This window comes from Scardinius erythrophthalmus (assembly GCF_964197995.2).
Source record: "Scardinius erythrophthalmus genome assembly, chromosome: 7".
NCBI classification, from domain to species: domain Eukaryota; kingdom Metazoa; phylum Chordata; class Actinopteri; order Cypriniformes; family Leuciscidae; genus Scardinius; species Scardinius erythrophthalmus.
In genome coordinates this window covers 27,987,443-28,006,264 of record NC_138227.1, presented here as the reverse complement: position 1 = coordinate 28,006,264, position 18,822 = coordinate 27,987,443, and the positions used below count along the sequence as shown (strand labels likewise).

Below are 18,822 nucleotides of genomic sequence, written 5' to 3'. Positions count from 1 at the left end.
CTGCAGCAGACTCCAAGTCACAGGCTGAGCTTCTCTAGAACAGACAGACTCAACTTCAACAGCAGTATACAGTTCTCATATGTGTTGCGGGAGACAGATAACTTCACACCGTGCAGGTGGGCTTAGGGCTGCAGCAGACTCAAACTCAACAGGCTGAGTGGAGCTTCTACGAAGACAAACAGAATCAACTTCAACAGCAGTATACAATTCTCACGTGTGTTGCAGGGGGCAGATAACTTCACACCATACAGGTGGGCTTAGGGCTGCAGCAGACTCCAAGTCAACAGGCTGAGCGGAGCTTCTTCTAAGACAGTCAGAACCACTACTTCAAAACAGATAGGTTAGTTTGACTTACAGATGCTGTTCCTTCTAGTCCTCAACAGATGGAACCGATCGACATTATGAAGCTCCAGTTACTGACAGTAGACCAGCATGGCACGAGGGGAGTGCACGGCAAGAGAGAATAAATCTTCCACACACACGGCAATTTCACTCCAAACATGCAACGTGAGGGAGGGAAACGTCAATTTAGGCACTGCAATCCACTTCAAATAAGTGCAGATAAGGCCAGCACTCACCCAGGGGTCTCCGTGCCACAAGCAACGAGCTTCAATGTTGGGAAAAAGATGTTTCGGGGTTTTCCTCCACAGACATAGACAGGATTCACATCACCGTTCCAACACAGGGGAAGAGGGTAAGAGATCGAACATGAATCAATATAATTCACTCAGTGACGTTTAGATAGCACAATCAAAGCACTCCAATCCACCTCAAATTCAGTGTTGAAACATGCAGGTACGAGATACGATGGTCGATTACTTATCTCTCTCCCTTCCAGGCAAACGGTGTGTTTTCACAACTCTTCCACACTCCTCAAGTCCCCTCCAGCAGCACTTCCCTTTGCACACCACAATTCTTCTCTGCAACACTCAAATAGAACGACTTCTCACAGGAGAGAACCACACCAACAGTCTCTCTTCACTGGCTTTTTATATCCTTCTCAATGCCCACATGGCTTCGTCATGGCTCTAGATTAATTTCCCACACCTGGTATCAATTTCCTCATCCCGGTTGGCAGGGCAACAGATATACAGGGGGGGGGGGGTAGTGTTTCCTTGTTATTGTACCGGAGGGGACACAATTGCGGCGAACTTTAGTTCCGCCCTCATTTGTCGCACCGTGACACATGTTCATAACAAGTTTTTTCTTGGTTGTACAAATGGTATTTCTAACAGAGAAACCGTGTTGCAAGTCAAATACCACAAAATGTTTAATTTGCATGTATTTGCTCCAGCAGAACCAACTCTCACTGCATTGTTTTCTCCTTGTTTCTTTTTTTCTTTTTCTTTTTTTTATAAGGTGCACCAGTTTGGGATATGATAACCTGATCACTGTCACAATGACACAGGTGAAAGAGGGTTTGTCGAGCATCCAGATCTTTGTTATCTTTGTTATAAAAGTGTATAGTTGATAAACTGTTGAAGCATATTTCTCTACACTATCCCACCATTGGATCCCACAATCTTTAAGAGAAGTAAAGGGGAACTTATCATCAGTTGTTGATTTTCAACTAAAGCAGAACTTGCAAAGAGGGTTATATGGACCTGAAGCCATAAAGAAAATGGGTAAGAATCTATATACATTATATGCATATTTGTTGCCTGTTGAGAGCATATGGGTGTGAGGAGAGAATATTATCATTTTCTGTATTTGGATGAAAAATGTAGAGAGATTAGAGAGATTTCCAAAAGGATTTTTCACATGTGTCCTTAACTGCAGGCTCTCTTTTCTTTGTTTTTAATTGATGGTTTATATATATATATATATATATATATATATATATATATATATATATATATATATATATATATATATATATATATATATTTTTTTTTTTTTTTTTTTTTTTTTTTTATGTTCATAATAAGGAATAATCATCCACAATTTAATATTTACCAGAAAAAAAAAAAAATTGGTTAATCGCTTGTGGACAAAATAATTTTCGAGCATCTTATAAACTGTAATTGTGTCATCTTATTTGAAAAGTGTGAACATTGTATTTTATTTTATGTGTTTGCGTATATGCATTGTAGATACAGTTCATGCTGTTGAAATGTTAGGACAAAAAAATGACAGAATTATCCTTTACTGCAATCCTGTTATATGTTGGACATTGCAGAAAAGTACAAACTTGAAAATAGAAAATTATATTAATTGATAAGAGTGTAAAAGTATAGGCTTCGTATGGCATCCTGGGGTAGAAAATGTGTTGCATGTGAAAAGTGGCATAAAAACATTCAGAGTCCAGAAACCAAAACTCACTGTATTCTCTTGTTTTTGTGTAGCAACCACTACTTTTGGATTTCAAAATGTGACCAGCACGGACAATTCTACAGAGCAGACAGAGATCTTCTCAGGCATTACCATCTTTATCATATGCATTTACTTTGCCATACCTGCTGTAGGTCTCATTGGAAATGGGCTTGTCGTATTTGTAACTGGTTACAAAATGAAGACGACAGTCAACTCCATTTGGTTCCTCAACTTGGCGATTGCAGACTTCATCAGCTGCTTAACTCTAATCATAAACACCATTTTAGGCGTACGCAATATTGAGTATTTTGTTAAGGATTTTGGTTCCTTCAAGTGCATGTTTCTCCGCTTTATAATTTACCAAAACTCATTTGCTAGCATTTTGCTGCTGATGACTATTAGTCTGGACCGATGTTTGTGCACATGGATGGTTGTGTGGTCTCGAAATAATCGAACCCTATTAAAAGCCAGAATCATCTGTGTGATTGTGTGGATTTTATCCATTGGCTGCTGCATACCTGTAGTTATCAATCCCTCAACAGAAGAGAGTAAAGTAAACTATAAATATATCAAGTCTCTGGTCACATGCAAGTTCATAGTGGGCTTTCTCATCCCCTTTCTGATCATTGCATCTTCGTATATAGCTATCGGCGTGCGAGTCAAACGTCTCAGAATGGAAAAACAGCTCAGGTCTTACCGAGTCATTATAGCTGCGGTCCTGGCCTTTTTCATATGCTGGCTTCCTTATCATGTCTACAATTTTTATTGCAAAAGTGCAGAAGAGAATCAGTGCAGTAAGTCTTCTAAAGCTCTAGATCCTGTATCAACTATAGTTTACTTCCTGGTTCATCTCAACAGCAGTCTGAACCCCATTCTCTATGTGTTCATGTGTGATGAGTATAAGAAGAAGCTGAAACAGTCTCTACCGCTGGTGCTGGAGACGGCATTTGCTGAAAATCATCTGGACTTCAAAGTCTTAAAGCAAACAAAAGATACCATCATCTCTATCTCTGCCAGCTGCGAGGATAAAAAAACAAGCGTTTAAGATTATATAGACATTTACAACTTCACTTTTCTGCTTTGATGACCACCCTTTTATGGCATGTCCACATGAGGTTCAATAGTATGAAACAGCCATAAACTGTATTATACACATGAAGATGTTGAATCAATGACTCCAATGCTCCATAGCAATTGTACTGGAAGAAAAAAATATTATGGTCTAATTAAATGAAATGGACTATTCTGGCTAAATCTTGTTGTCTATTTTAATATGTCGTGAATCTAATTTTATCTGCATTTCATGGGATGCATAAGTAAGAAAAAAATACTGTCCTTTTCCAATGGTGGACCGTACAATGTAGTTTTAACTCTGTCACTTTTCAAGTGGGTTTTTTGTAGCCTACTTTATCAAAGTATTTTATTGTGGGAAAATTTTATTTTCACTGCAATATACATCTCAGTAGTGTAGCCACAAGGGGGCATGGGGTTGTGTTCTGATCGCTAAAAAAAAAAAAAAAAAAAATGATGGAATGTTGATTTGCTAGCCTAATTGATAGATCAACAGACCAATGCTGCGCAATAAAATGCTACGGCTGTTTTCAAACTTATTGGTTTGATTATGTCATGTGTTGTGCTAAGAACTAAATTAGACAAACACTGTTGCCAGTAAGTTACTGTAATTAAGATTTATTGTACACCGTATTTCAGTTTTACAGTAACTACATGGTACTGCAATTGTGTAATACAGTGCATTACTGTAAAAACCAAGCTAATCAGTACACTACTGTAATAGTTTTTATTTGTACTAAATGTAAATTAGATTTCATAATTTTTATATAGAATTAATTTTATTTTTATCCTACATAAGTACTACTGACATACAAATCAATTAGACAAAATTATTACAAAATATCTTTTTTTTTTTTTTTTTTTTTTTTTTTTTTACACATTAATGGGTGTGTTTAGGGACTCATTCATTGTTAATGATTTTAAAGGTTCCATGACATGCTACTTTTTGTAGGCTTTAATATAGGCCTTAGTGGTCCCTAGTACTGTATCTGAAATCTCTTTTCAAAAATTCAGCCTCGGTGCAGAATTATAGCCACTACAAGCCAGTCCCAGAATGAGCTTCCTTCAGACGGGCCGTTTCGGTGTCTGTAGCTTTAAATGCTAATGAGGAGGAGAAAGGCGGTGCAAGGTGGAGGGTGGGTGTGGCCTTGACCATCTTGCGGCAACGGTACCATGCATGTTTACGTTGGATAGCAATGGCACAAAGACACACAGTCGTTCATGCATTTCAGTTTGACCCAGAATCTGATCCAGATGGAAAAGCAACGGATGAAGAAGTTGCAACTCAGCGGCTCCAGCAGGACGTTTCCGAATGGTTGGTTTAAAATATGTCTGGATACGGTACTCGGATGGTTTACAGTTATTATCATGTAGCTAAGGCTAACCTACTGTTGCCTTTTCATGAGAGATGTGTAACATCTGCAATTTATCTTATTACAATTACATCAAGCTCTGCGATCTTGAAATGCGGATATCGCGCGTGCCATATAACCAACAGGAAAATGGTTATCCAAATAACAAAGAAGTGTACAACACTCACGTTACAGTGTGTGTATTCACCAAGCGTGCCGCACAAGCCCTGAAAAGTGAAGCCAAAACGTCTCGATCGCCCCCCGGTGACTGGTCCTAGTATAGGTCATAAGCCCCGCCTCCCCATGTTATTCAACAGGATGTGAAACCAACTAAACAATTAAATTACACTTCAAATATCTTTTTTTCCAAAGGTGGTTTATTTCATTTGCTGTCGTTTTTATGACGCTGATGTAAGTTCAAGTGTCTGTTTCTAAAATAAGTTGGTTTTTTAGTTAGTTACGTGATGCAGTGGTGTAACGTCATGATTGACAGCTGTGGTTGACAGGTTCCCTGAGCAAAGTAGTCACTGACTACATTTACAAGCTGTCGAATATCGGGTTATGGTCGGTTAAGGTCACTATTTGGGTTTCTGAAACATTCGAAATAACCCGATTACATGCATGAGCAGAGAGAGTTACCCCTGTATTAAATGGAATTTGTAATCAATTGGCAATATGCCAATGTAAACGGCGACGCACGGTTAGCGTCTGGACGTACGGACAACCTTAAGACGCAATACGCAATATTCTGCTTCCTGTATCCAAAGACAACAACAACAGCAGCAGCACGCGGATAATGAATAGTTTGGGGCAGATACCAATCGCCTTTGTTTGCGCTTTCCTCCTTGCTCCAAAAGTGTGGTGGTGTGCTGCGTCTCGCCATGTTTACCTCTACTTCATGTTTACTTCCGGTATACTGCACATGGGTTTTTGTATGCGCCGTCTCTAGTCAAAAGACCAATATTCCTTGTGAATAGAACATGCACAGAACACAAATCAATGTTCCTTTTGATGGGGATATGCCGATACGCGTTTACATGACCAAATATTCGGGTTAGAAAAGGGGTACCCCAGGGATCATATCCGGGTTTTTAAAAACCGGGATATGAGCATATTCGGGTTTTTGCCGGTGTTTACATTGCCGTGCGTGACCGGGTTATTGCTAATATCCCGGTTTTGAATGGGTTATTGGCTGCATGTAAACGTAGTCACTGAAGCACCAACGGACATTTTTTTCAGGATCTTCGGAGGACTGAGGAGATTGTATTTACTTTATTTTAACAAGCCTCTTGTCGTAGTGCAATCAATTTTTAAAAAAGTGTGCAGAATCCACTCTCCCTGAGTGCATTCTGCGAGAGTGAGGGCCGAGCATTGATTTCACGGCTTTACTTCCTGCTCACGACTGCGCAGGTCTGGTCCCGAGATCGCTACAGCGCAGACTCAAGTTCCAAGATGTCAGCGCCATATCGGGACACTGGTGGCTTCAGTTCTCATCAATGGAAGAGAGCGAAGGGGCGTCGTCCATTTTTTTTTACAGTCTATGGTATTCACACACATTCTTGATGCTGTCTACCTTTACATTAGCGCAAGTAACTGCATAGCACTTATATATCATTAGTTGACTTAGCCTACTTGTCCGAGGTGAGTAGCTGAGCCAGAGAGAGTCGGTACTGATCCAGACTTTAGTTTCAGACGTTCAGCAAGCCCAGCTCTGTATTAACCCAAGTTGAGGAAACAGAAATGTTTGCCGCAGACATGCAAAACTTTGGGAAGTTGAGTTGGCGCATTTCCAGAGAAAATGAAATTAATCCACTGGTTCTTCTGGGGCTTGGATGAAGGAACTAAAAAAAGGCTTCGGTGTTCATTTGTACATCCAATTATTGGGCAATTATTATGCTTCGCTCGCTCAAAAGCCATATCTCTCGTGGACAAACTAAAATCGTGCGCGCGTTCCTACTTCCTAGCTCATTTTCTCATGGGCGGAAAATATTCTCTGGGCGGGCAAAGCCATGGGCAAAGCAAAGAAAGGGGAGGTAACATTTCTCTTTATAACGTCATAAAGATCAGATCAGATTCAAGATAGCAAAAGCTCGATTTACACTGATTAAAATTTCTAGAAACTTGGGGACTATATACAGGCTAGGGGAAATCATATTAAAGGGGTGGTTTACTGCCTTTTTTCTTAGCTTGATTATGTTTATGGGCTGCAATATAACATGTCTTCGTGTTTCGTTTGTTAAAAAACGCCTTATTTTTCATAAATTTCACCTTTATTTTAAGCCGCTTCCTCCTCTGTCATTTGAACGACCGGTTGACTTCCTGATTCTATGAAACCACTCCCTCAGAAAGTGGCAATGAGCTCAGATTGGTTAGTTCGGCCGGTGTGTTGTAATTGGCTAAACTGCGTCCGGAATCTTCACGCCCATTACCTTTACGGGCGACAGTTGCATGTGCTCCGGACCCGGTCAAATGTAATGGTGTCAATATTGCCTCATCAGTTTGAGCCAGAATCAGACCCAGAGAGCGGTGATGAAGAGAGTCAAGCAGAACCTCCGCAAACACGGCTCTTACTAAACGTTTCTGAATGGTAATTTTTTTTAATTAGGGGTTCAAGCACGAAGTGCTGAAACCCTATTGTAATTGTACTGATTTTTATTATTATTATTATTATTATTCTCCCCTAAAACGCATCGTGCAGCCCAAACCGTAAGAGCTGGAACCTTGAAACTTGGCCAAATGGTAGTCCTCAATTTGGGGAGAACCTATCAAAGTATGACCCAGATTGGCCCATAGGTGGCGCTATAGCAACCAAAAGCGCGGAACTGCTCATAACTCCTAGACCGTATGTCGTAGACTCAAGTGTCCTATATCATTGGAAAGCTGGACGCCTGAAGGTCAAAACGTATATCTCCGATTTTATTTCAGGTATGCAAATTTTTCCGCCATTTTGAATTTTGTCAAAAACCTACTTTTGCGAACTAGTCCCTGGTTTTTCACCCGATCGGAACCAAAGCAGTGCAGAAATGTTCTTTGGAGTCTGAAGATCAATAATTATCGAAAAAAAGTCGAAATTTCGATTCCTGGTCGCTAGGGGGTGATAAATTAATGTTGTGGGAGGAGCCTATTTTACTAAAATGGCTATAACTCGAAAAGGAAATGAGATATCTTCACCAAACTTGGTACACATGTGTAAGAGTTCAATCTGGGGTCATAGTAAAAAAATGTCGACGATTGATCACTAGGTGGCGCTATAACATGAAAAAAAACATGAAAAGGGCTATGACCACGTGACCGTTTGTCCGATTGACTTGAAAATTGGTATGCAGTGTCTTGGTCCAAGGTGCCATGTATGTCTATGAGGACTTTGGCGTATCTCGAAAAACATGGCCGCCATCGACCAATGAAATTTGAGCACCTATTAGACAAGGTTAACGGAGGCCGATCGGAACGAAACTCGATGGGCATGTTCAACTCATGGCCCTAGAGGTCTGTAAGAATTTTGAAAGAAATCGGCCACTAGTTGGCGCTAACGAGTTTTATGGCTCTGTAATCACGTGGTGTTACACTTATTGTCACAAAATGCATATCATTTGATAGATCTGCTCATGCTGAACAACTTTGCCTCAAGAACCATTGCTGTCAATCAAACCGTTCATTAAATATTCGCAATTATGTTAAAAACCTACTTTTGCGAACTAGTCCTAGGTTTTTTGCCCGATCGGAACAAGACCAGTCTAGGGTAATTCTCTGGACTCTCTAGATCAATAATTATCAAAAAAAGTTCAACTTTAGCATTTTTCGCATGGGTATATTGGGTCATAATGAAAATGGGCGTGGCAAAATGCATTTAAAAGCCTATAAATCCTAAACGAAAACTCAGAACTTCACAAAAATTGGTGAGCATATGTACCATAACAGTCTAAACAAGCATGTAAAATTTCATGAAGATCGTACGATAGGTGGCGCTATAACTGTTAAAAAGCTTTGAAAACCATATATTTCCTATGGTAAATTGCCTGTTTTGGCTGTAAATGGTCTTTTCCATCTATTATTTCAGTGGTTAAAAGCTTTACAAATAAAACTTAATGTCTTAAATGCTTATGTGCTTAAAGGCCTTAAATGCTTGAACCCCGATAAATGCTGCTTGCAGCTTTAATTATTATTATTTTCTCAAAGAATTCCCATACGCTGTTACTTGAAAATGCTACTGCTGTTTGTTAGCTTTTGAGATACGCTTTCCCCCTGATTAAACATTTAATATAACTGAATACATGACTGAGTAATACCGTTTTTTAAAGATATTGTTTTATTGATAGAATGAACAACCGTTTAACTATTCACAAAACTTACCGGTTACTCAGTTTGTCGTTTTCTTTAGGTGTACATGTGATAACAGCAGCTGAAGTTCGCTGTTGCGATAATTTTTTGAAGTTTGTACACGTTTCTTATACACACAAAATAACATCGAACTAACTAGCTACTATAACCAAACAGCTTTGGCATTGGTTTGCGTTCTTGATCAAATAAAAAAATTACGTCATAAAGTATATGTGGCATGATTTCCTGAGTTAAGTGGTTGGGCTGGACATTTTTAATGTCATCAATTATGCGGGCTATAAAAGCCATTGTCGAATGCACCTAGGCAGAGCGTCATTTCCCGGATGTGGTGTGGTTTTCGCTGTTGCGATTGAACGTGACTCGTGCCTGGTTCGGCTCGGTAAAGGAGAGCGGCTGTGTTTATGGTCGCTTCCGTGTTCGCCGTTTTGCCACAGCTGTTCTAATCGGCTGATGGCTATGAGTTTGTATCTGTCCTTCTCCTGGTATGCGTTGACTTTATTACATCCGTTTATCAGCCGTGGAAGTGGTGCGAGTCGCAATTTGTTTTTTTATTTCAGTTGATGTTTTGTGTACGGGTGGCGGCTGTTGCAAATAGGCAGAATAATTAAACCTACAGCTATATCCCGGTTCCCGCAGCTGTCACGTGGTAAGTTTATAGTTTTCTTTGTATTCTTTCTAGATTATTGGATGTTAACTGTATGGTTCTTCCGCTGATTGCAGGATGAATAACATCCTTACAGTGGCAGCACCGCTGTCTCGTCCTATGGTCGACTTGCGTTGAGTCCGTGTGTGTTCTGGGTCGCAGTGGTGTTTGACCCGTGCCAACGAACTGTGTATGTGTGCACACGTGCTGTTCCAACAAGCGTCTTCGAGTGTCCTTATTTTGTGTGGTACTCAGTTTTGTTAAATTTGTCGGATTCCTTGTCTATTTAATTCAAATCGGTTATTTTGTATTTAGGTTATCAGTTATTTTGTTTTGTATTTTTGTTTGATCTTGGTTTTGCAAATCTTCAGTAGGCTATGGGTTTCTTCTTGTGTATTGTGATTTAGTTTTCATAATGTGAAATTGGATTATTTGACTAAGTTGATTTCATTTTTTTCCTTTTGTCTTAATTTAAATTTTATTTTTTTGTTAATTGATTTATTTTTGGTTGATAATATTGTGAAACATTTGTTTGTTCATTTGTTGTAGTTTATTTTGAGTTAAAGTATTGTTTAAGTTTCTTCCTTTACAGTTGTGTAATTAGTACAATATATTGTATTAACGTGTGTGTGTGCGTGTGTGCGTGAGTTGTGTATTGAGTTCTTTCTGTCTAGGAGCTGCAGGCCTTCTCGACCAGGGCGACCATTCCTCTATAGATGGTGGTGGTGTTTCTTCATTGTGTGCTGTGGTTTGTGGCGTGCACTGGGGTTCTTTAATGGTATGAGCGTGCTGTGCAGATTGTGAGATCCTTCATTATTGGAGCATCTTCCCTGTAGTTTGGCTGCAGCTCCATGACATTTGAAGTGACTTGTGTAAGCCCGTATTAAAATTGATGTGTGAGATTGTCTAATTTATGCTTTTATGTCATCATAATACAACTTTTGTATTTGATTGATACCTGTGTCTCCACGTTGCTTGCCACTGGGTAGGGAACCTGTGTCAGCCTTGTGAGTTAGATTCTTTGGGTGAAATTCCCAAGGTGGCGTAGTCAGGCATTATTCCTTAATTTGATCATCTCAAATCCATTTGCTAAATTTACCTTGGCCACACAGGGCCTCGGTTACATATACATAGAAAATACGTTTACAAAATTTGTACATATACAAATTCGGGTCCAAAATGTTTATACGCATCTGTCATATACTAAAGCCAGCACCGGCATTTTTTTACATCCTTGATAAAACTAAAACATTACGTCTTAAATTATACAGGCAAATACATTTAAAATGATTAAATCTTACTTGCAGGTTGTGGCCTCTGGTTTTAAAGCTGTAACTGCTTCATGTTGGAGTAATAGTTTCTTGTTGAATCCGACATTGAACTCGTGTAGATTCTGGAAGCTGTCTTCCGTAAAATGCGCAGCACAGAGAGCTAAACTACGATTGTAATTGTCATGAACATAATCAAACTTAAATTTTAACCATTGTTGACGAACTACAGCGTCTGTAGGAAGCCTGAACACAGAAGACCTGACAGCTACAGCTCTCCACTATAACTCCTCCTCTTCGACAGCAGAACATGTTCCGGAGGGAGGGTTGATGTAAATGTATGGGTTAGTTACGTATAAAACCCGGGAAGTATCTCGTTGTAGTCCCATTCGAGTCGTTTTTGTAGGCATTAAACATCCTGATTTTTAAAAGACAATATCTCTGCTTACGTTGAACTTTCAGCGCAGCAACTTTGCAGATACTGTTCATGCACCAACAGCAACATTACACAGTATTTAAAATGAAAAAAGTGAAATAGCAATCAACCACCCCTTTAATGTAAAAAAAAAAAAAACTCAGAAAATGAAAATTTCATGTCATGGGACCTTTAACAAAGTAAATATGTCAGAAAGGTTAGCACAAAGATGTTTAAACGTGTTAAATTAACACATTTTGTGCTGTCCTTCACTGCACACATTGTTAAACAATTAATAAAAACTCAGTGAGTATTTTAGCGCAATTTTCTCACCTCATGGGATCACAACACTAAGAGATAGAGAGGAGAAAATTCCATATTAGTGTCAAATTATGTTAAATTATTATTATTATTATTATTTTTCATTTTTTTTTTACATTTTAGTTATTAGTTTTTATTAGTTTTTATATATTTGTAAAAAGCTTTTTGTCAATAGCATATTCAAACATTTCAGCTGAACTAAATTAAATTATGCCAGATAAAATTTTAATACTTACATATCCTAAATTCTGTCTGTTACGTCCTGTGTGTTTATATTGTGGTGGTGATTGTTTTCTCCCTTCCTTCTATGTTTCTCTCTTTCTCTCATGCAGCATTCCAACTTGTCCGCAGCTGATGCTAATTAGCAGGAGCGTGGCTTTCTGTTGGCAACCTGTATAAAGCAGCAAAGAAACTGTGATCATGAGGAATTCCAATATTGTGTTCTATGAACTTTGATATGTATGTTCAGGAGGGTTATGTAATAGAGAGATGATGTTTTCCTAAAGCTAATTGGGAAAAATTCAGAGAACTTTGTATTGAGTATTCTGAAAGAATATCGATAGAGGGTGATGTAAATAGTCGCGCAGTAGCAGTGACTTCCATGATTATTAATGCTGCAACAATCTGCATCCCTATGAGTACAGTGAATGAGAAAAAGAAAATAGTTCCATGGTGGAACAATGAATGTAAAAATGCTATAAAAGACAGAAATCATGCATTCGGATTTTTAAGAAAGAATTTGAACCAAGATAACCTGATTGACTATCAAAGAAAGAGAGCTATAGCACGGAAAGTAATTAAGTCATCCAAGAAGAATGCATGGAGGCAATTCTGCTCCTCCATTGGTAGAGAAGTTAAATTGGGTGACATTTGGGCAATGATCAAAAAGATGAGTGGGAACAGAAAATCAGTTAAAATCCCAGTGCTGATAGATGGAGAACATCTGGCAATTACAAATAAGGAGAAAGCTGAGCTACTAGGTAAGAAGTTGGCAAGTGTACATAGTGGGAGTCATTTAGATGAAATATATAAACAACGGAAAAAGGATATTTTAAGAACAAATAGTGAGGTAACTAAGAAAAAATATAGCGATGATTCGGCACTTGACATGGACTTGTCATTACATGAGTTAAAAATGGTCCTAGAGGGAAGTGGATATACAGCTCCAGGACAAGATCAACTATGCTATGCTATGTTTAGACAATTACCAAAAGAAGTCTTGGAAATTATACTAAAACTGTTTAATAAGATATGGAGAGAAGGTGTAATGCGTGATAGTTGGAAAAGTGCATTGATACTACATTTTGGGAAACCAGGTAAAGACACAACTAATGCAGGAAACTACAGACCTATAGCTTTAACATCACACCTATGTAAATGGATGGAAAAGATAATTGTCTGTAGATTGTCATATTATTTAGAGCAAAGAGTAGGATAAATAAATAAATAAATGCTAAATAAATACCAAAGTGGATTTCGTAAAGGAAGATCTACGGTAGACGCTTTGGTTAAAGTTAGCAATGATGCAGAAAAGGCAATTAGTATGAAAGAGATCATGGCTATAGTATATTTTGATATTGAAAAAGCTTATGATTCAATGTGGAGAGAAGGACTATTGATTAAAATGCATAAAATGGGTATTGGCGGAAGGCTATACAACTGGGTGTTAGACTTCCTGTCTAATCGAACTTTCGGTGTAAAGGTTGGGGATGCTGTGACGGAGTATTTTGATATTGTAAATGGTATTCCTCAAGGGAGTGCTATAAGCCCTATTCTGTTTAATATCATGATAAACGATATTTTTATAAATGTTGGTAGAGATTTGGGTCATCACTTTATGCAGATGATGGGGCTATATGGAAAAGAGGAAAAATCATTAGACATATGACTAATAGCATACAGAATGCTATATTAAAAGTTGAAAGATGGTCATATGATCGGTTAACTATTACACATTAAGATGTCAGTCGCAAAGTCATGTTATATGTTATAGGGTCTTAATACGATCGTGTATTGATTATGGGTGTATGGTATATGGAGCAGCAGCCAAGAGTATTTTAAGAAAATTAGACAGAATACAGTTTAGAGCTCCAAGACTCAGTATAGGTGCAGTGAAAACAACCCCTACTAATGCACTGCTGGTAGAAGCTGATGAATTGCCATTATATTTAAGACGTTCTAAGCTGTCTTTTGCATATTGGATCAAGTCACAAGGATCTGGAGAGGAACAACCTGCAACAAATGTTCTGTGTGATTGTTGGGAATATACACAACAACTGAAAGGTAAATGATTTGGTTGGAATATTAATGCAGTAGCAGAAGAATATGGATTAAATAGCATAGAATATGGACCAACTACTGTATGGGGTAATGTTCCTCCGTGGATGTTTCCTGTGCCCAATGTGGACCTGAAACTTCTGGGGAAGAAGAAAGAATGGAATGAAAGTAATGTGAATAATATAGGATATTTGGTTCGAGATTATGTGAAGAGGAATTATTATAATTATATGCTAATATTTACTGATGGATCAAAAGATCCAGGGACTGAACATGTAGGATCAGGAGTATACATACCTGAGTTTGATCTAGGTATTTGTAAAAGAATCAATGATAAATTATCTGTATATACAGCAGAAATGGTTGCTATTATTTTAGGTTTACAGTGGATAGAAGAGGTGAGGCCAGAGAGAGTTGTAATTTGTTCCGACTCCACTGCCACCCTGTATAGTTTGAATTCCAAAAAGACAGTAAGAGATGATTTACTGATGATGAGAATACAAAGAACTGGAGGTGATGTACAATTTGTTTGGGTCCCGGCTCATGTTGGTGTTGAGGGAAATGAAAAAGCAGATGAGACTGCAAAGACAGCGTTAAAATTAAAATATGATGAAATAATGAAAGTTCCCTGGGAAGTGGGACACAGACACTTAAGGGAGACACTATTGCATCATTCAGAAATCAATGAAGGTGAAGGGTTTCAAAGGGAAAAAAGTGATTTTTTTTCAAGATTAAGGTTCCCAGGTGAAAAAGACGTACTATTAAATATATAAAAAATGTACTTGAGTATGTTTTTAGTACAATACAAATATACCTTAATGCATTTTTAATACATTTAACAGTACGTCTTTTTCACCTGGGTTAGGACACACTGGGTTAAAATGAACGCTGTATTTAATTGCAAAATGTGTGTCTGATAAATGTGAGGTTTGTAATGTTCCTGAAAATGTTGAGCATGTCATCATGAAGTGTAGTAAATATGATTTTGAGAGGAACATCTTACGAGATAAGATATGTGAATTAGGACGGGGATGGAATTTAGAAGAGATTCTAGGGATGAGTGAGGAAACAAGGGAGTGTTGCAAAGCTCTCTTTAACTTCCTCAAATCTACAGGTTTGGACCATAACATATAGGTTTTTTGTTGTTTTTTTTTCAAAAAAAAAAATCAATATTTTTTTTTTTATGGGTGCACTGAACCTGTAACCTGAAGTACTAAAACCTTGATTTACACACAGTAGGTGGCGGTATGCACCTGTTTTGAAGAAATATAGAGTTGCGTATTGTCTGCATAACAGTGGAAGCTAATTCCATGTTTCCTAATGATATCTCCTAATGGTAGCATGTACAGAGTGAACAGCAACGGTCCTAGTACTGAGCCTTGTGGTACGCCATACTGAACTTGTGATCGATAAGACATCTCTTCATTTACTGCTACAAACTGATAATGGTCAGATAAGTATGATTTAAACCATGCTAATGCAGTTCCACTAATGCCAACATAGTTTTCTAGTCTATTTAAAAGAATGTTGTGGTCAATGGTGTCAAATGCAGCACTAAGATCGAGTAACACTAATAGAGAGATACAACCACGAGTCGATGATGAGAGCAAATTTTTTTGTAGATAATTGTAAATCCTCGCAGATATAATTTCTTTCAAGAAAGGAACACAGTTGTGAAGATACTGCCTTAGTATCTTTGACAGAAAAGGCAGATTTGAGATTGACCTGTAATTGACTAATTCTGTAGGATCAAGTTGCATTTTTTTAACAAGCGGTTTAATCATAGCCAGCTTAAAGTTTTTTGGCATGTATCCTAGAGACAAAGACAAATTAATGATAGTAAGAAGAGGATCTATGACCTCTGGAAGCATCTTTTTCAGTAGCTTAGTCGGTATAGGGTCTAACATACATGTTGTAGATTTAGATGATTTAACGAGTTTAGTAAATTCTTCCTCTCCTATAGCAACGAATGAATCAAATTTTTCCTCAGGGACACTAAAATGCACTGCCTGATGCGATACTGTAGTAGACGGTTGCATAGTTATAATTTTGTCCCTGAAATTATCAATCTTATAAGTGAAGAAGTTCATAAAGTCATTACTGCTGAGCTGCTTGGAAACTTCTGTGTTTGAAGCTTTCTTTTTCGTTAGTTTAGCCATCGTTTCAAATATACCTAGGATTATGTTTATTTTCTTCTAATAGGTTTGAAAAATAAGCCGATCTAGCAGCTTTTAAAGCCTCTCTGTATGCAATTGAGCTCTCCTTCCATGAAATGCGAAATACCTCTAGTTTTGTTTTCTTCCAGTTGCGCTCCATTTTTCTGGCTGCTCTCTTAAGGGCCTGAGTGTGCTCGTTGTACCACGGCTTTGGACTATTTTCTTTAATCTTCTTTAAATGCAACGGAGCAACTGTGTCTAAAGTGCTGGGAAAGAGAGTTAAAAGTGTCTGTTGCAACATCAAGTTCTTCTAAGCTATCTGCGATGCTGAGATGATGAAACAGATCAGGAAGATTATTAATAAAGCAATCTTTAGTGGCAGAAGTGATAGGTCTAACATATTTGAAACACGGAGTTGGCTTTGCAGCCTTGGCTAAATGTAATTTACACGAGACTAGATAATGATCTGAGATGTCATCGCTCTGCTGCAGAATTTCAACGGCATCCACATCTATTCCATGTGATAATATTAGATCTAGAGTATGATTACGATGATGAGTAGGTCCTGACACGTGTTGTCTAACTCCAATTGAGTTTACAATGTCTTTAAATGCCAAACCCAATGCTTCTTTTTCATTATCTATGTGTATATTAAAATCACCAACAATTAGTACTTTATCTGCAGTCAATATTAATTCTGATAGAAAGTCCGCAAATTCTTTGATAAAGTCTTTATGGTGCCCTGGTGGCATGTATACAGTAGCCAGCACAAATCTCAAACGTGATTTATCATTTATACTATATATTTTTACACTATTTTTTGCACTAACACTTCAAAAGAATTATATTTAAAACTCGATTTCTTAGTGGTTTTGAAAAATTTACTATAAATGACAGCAACACCACCCTCTTTGCGTTTCAGATGAGGCTCATGTTTTTAACAGTAATCTTGCGGGGTGGACTCATTTAAAGTAATGTAATCGTCTGGTTTTAGCCAGGTTTCTGTCAAATACAGCACATCTAAGTTATTATCTGAAATCATATCATTAACAATGAGTGCTTTTGAAGTAAGCGATCGAATATTCAGCAACCCATGCTTTAGCATTTGCTCATCTGTATTATAGCTGTTTTTTATTTGTTGAACATCAATTAAATGTTTAACCTTAGATGGGTTTAAACGTAGCCTGGGAAAACCCAGACAATTTCCGGCAAATTTAGATTTGCTCTGCAAGTAAGTCAAAGAGCTCATTCAAGTCCATTTCCCCATGCCGAGAAATCAAGGCACCAATCAGAAACGTTGAGGCGGGCTTTACACATGACGATCGCTCTGATTGGTTTTAGGTCTAGCCTATCCAGAGGCATTTGAGTGACGTCCACTCCGACGTCTGTTGGTGAAGCACACCAACTTTTAAATGCATTATTATATTCAAATTGCAAACACATGAGGACAGTCTCCATGAAAGACCCACTGGCAGATGAACGTTCTACTACATTTCTCTCCGAAACGGTAGAAAATGAAATTAGATTTAATAGAGGATTTTAACTGTGACAAGATGATTGACAGGGCAGTTTACATGAGGGGATGCACGCGACAGATCCGTCCTATAAAGCTGACGAAGTAGTATGTCCCAAAGTTGCCTATTTTTTTGCTGCACATTCAAAAGTACAAAATACATTTTATTCACAAAAAGAGTACATATGGCGTAGTGTAACAATAGACTGTAAAAAAATAGAGTGTAATATAGGCGAATTGGGATGCAGCATATGGCTTTACACATGATGATCTCTGATTGGTTTTAGGAGTTTTAGGTCTATCCAATTGTGCCCAAAGGCATTTGAGCGACGTCCGTTGGTGACGCTGCTTTGGAAATTAGTTATTAAAGGAGCTTTGCCAGACCATATCTCAGTTACTACTGAGAATGGTCTGGTTTTAACCAGGCTAGTTTAAACGTTTTTTGGATTTCCAAATTCGGGGAACAGACACAGTCTCTATATGATGATAGCTAGGTGAAAGAGGCTCTATGTGATGGGATTTATCTGACCTGGGTGACGCGAGGCCGCTAGCAGACGGTCGGTTTAGCCAGTCTGTCTGCTTCCTGACCTGAGCCCCAGATTGTCATGTTTGAGCTCTAAGACCATGTGCCATATTACTAGAGAGAAGAGCAGCACCATCCCAGGAGGGATGAATACCATCTTTTTCCAACAGGTCAGGTTTGCCCCAAAAACTTTTCCAATTGTCTATGAATTCTATACTATTAAAGGTAGGGTAGGTAATCCTGTTCAGAAACATTTTTTTTTATACTGGGTGAAATGGTCCTTCCATTCTGATAGTAGTCAATACATTATGTGTTCAGAAAAAGGAATGAAAAAAATCTGACCACTTTCGCAGCTGTAGGACAGTAAAAACTCTGACCAATCACTGCCATTCGGTGCGAATGTAAAGAACCAATCAGATGCCTTCATGTCTCGTGCCCAAGCACCACTGCCGTCACCATTTCCGGAAACATTTAGCTCACTACACCGACTAAGCAGGAGTTTGCGGCACAATGGCAGATAAAATGCAGCCAAAATTACCAATACCAGCTTTGCTTGTAACTACTCGCCCTGACAAAAAGGCTAAAAAAAGAAAGTCTGAGGCAGAAAAGGCTGCAACGAAACTGGCACTTGA

The 18,822-nt window shown here is 38.3% G+C and overlaps 1 protein-coding gene and 1 long non-coding RNA gene across 2 annotated transcripts; both read left to right on the top strand.

Moving 5' to 3' along the window:
• Positions 1–1,399: 1,399 nt before the first annotated feature.
• Positions 1,400–3,358, top strand: LOC308693784 (C3a anaphylatoxin chemotactic receptor-like; the record flags this gene model as incomplete). The annotated part of the gene is made up of 2 exons (XM_081370879.1): positions 1,400–1,418; positions 2,346–3,358. 2 exons carry the CDS (start codon positions 1,400–1,402, stop codon positions 3,356–3,358), a joined length of 1,032 nt encoding a protein of 343 aa, XP_081227005.1.
• A 6,022-nt stretch (positions 3,359–9,380) lies between these two features.
• LOC308694273 lies at positions 9,381–10,945 on the top strand. Its single transcript, XR_014030571.1, has 3 exons — positions 9,381–9,556; positions 9,632–9,720; positions 9,795–10,945. It is a non-coding gene; the product is annotated as an uncharacterized lncRNA (long non-coding RNA).
• Positions 10,946–18,822: the final 7,877 nt, after the last annotated feature.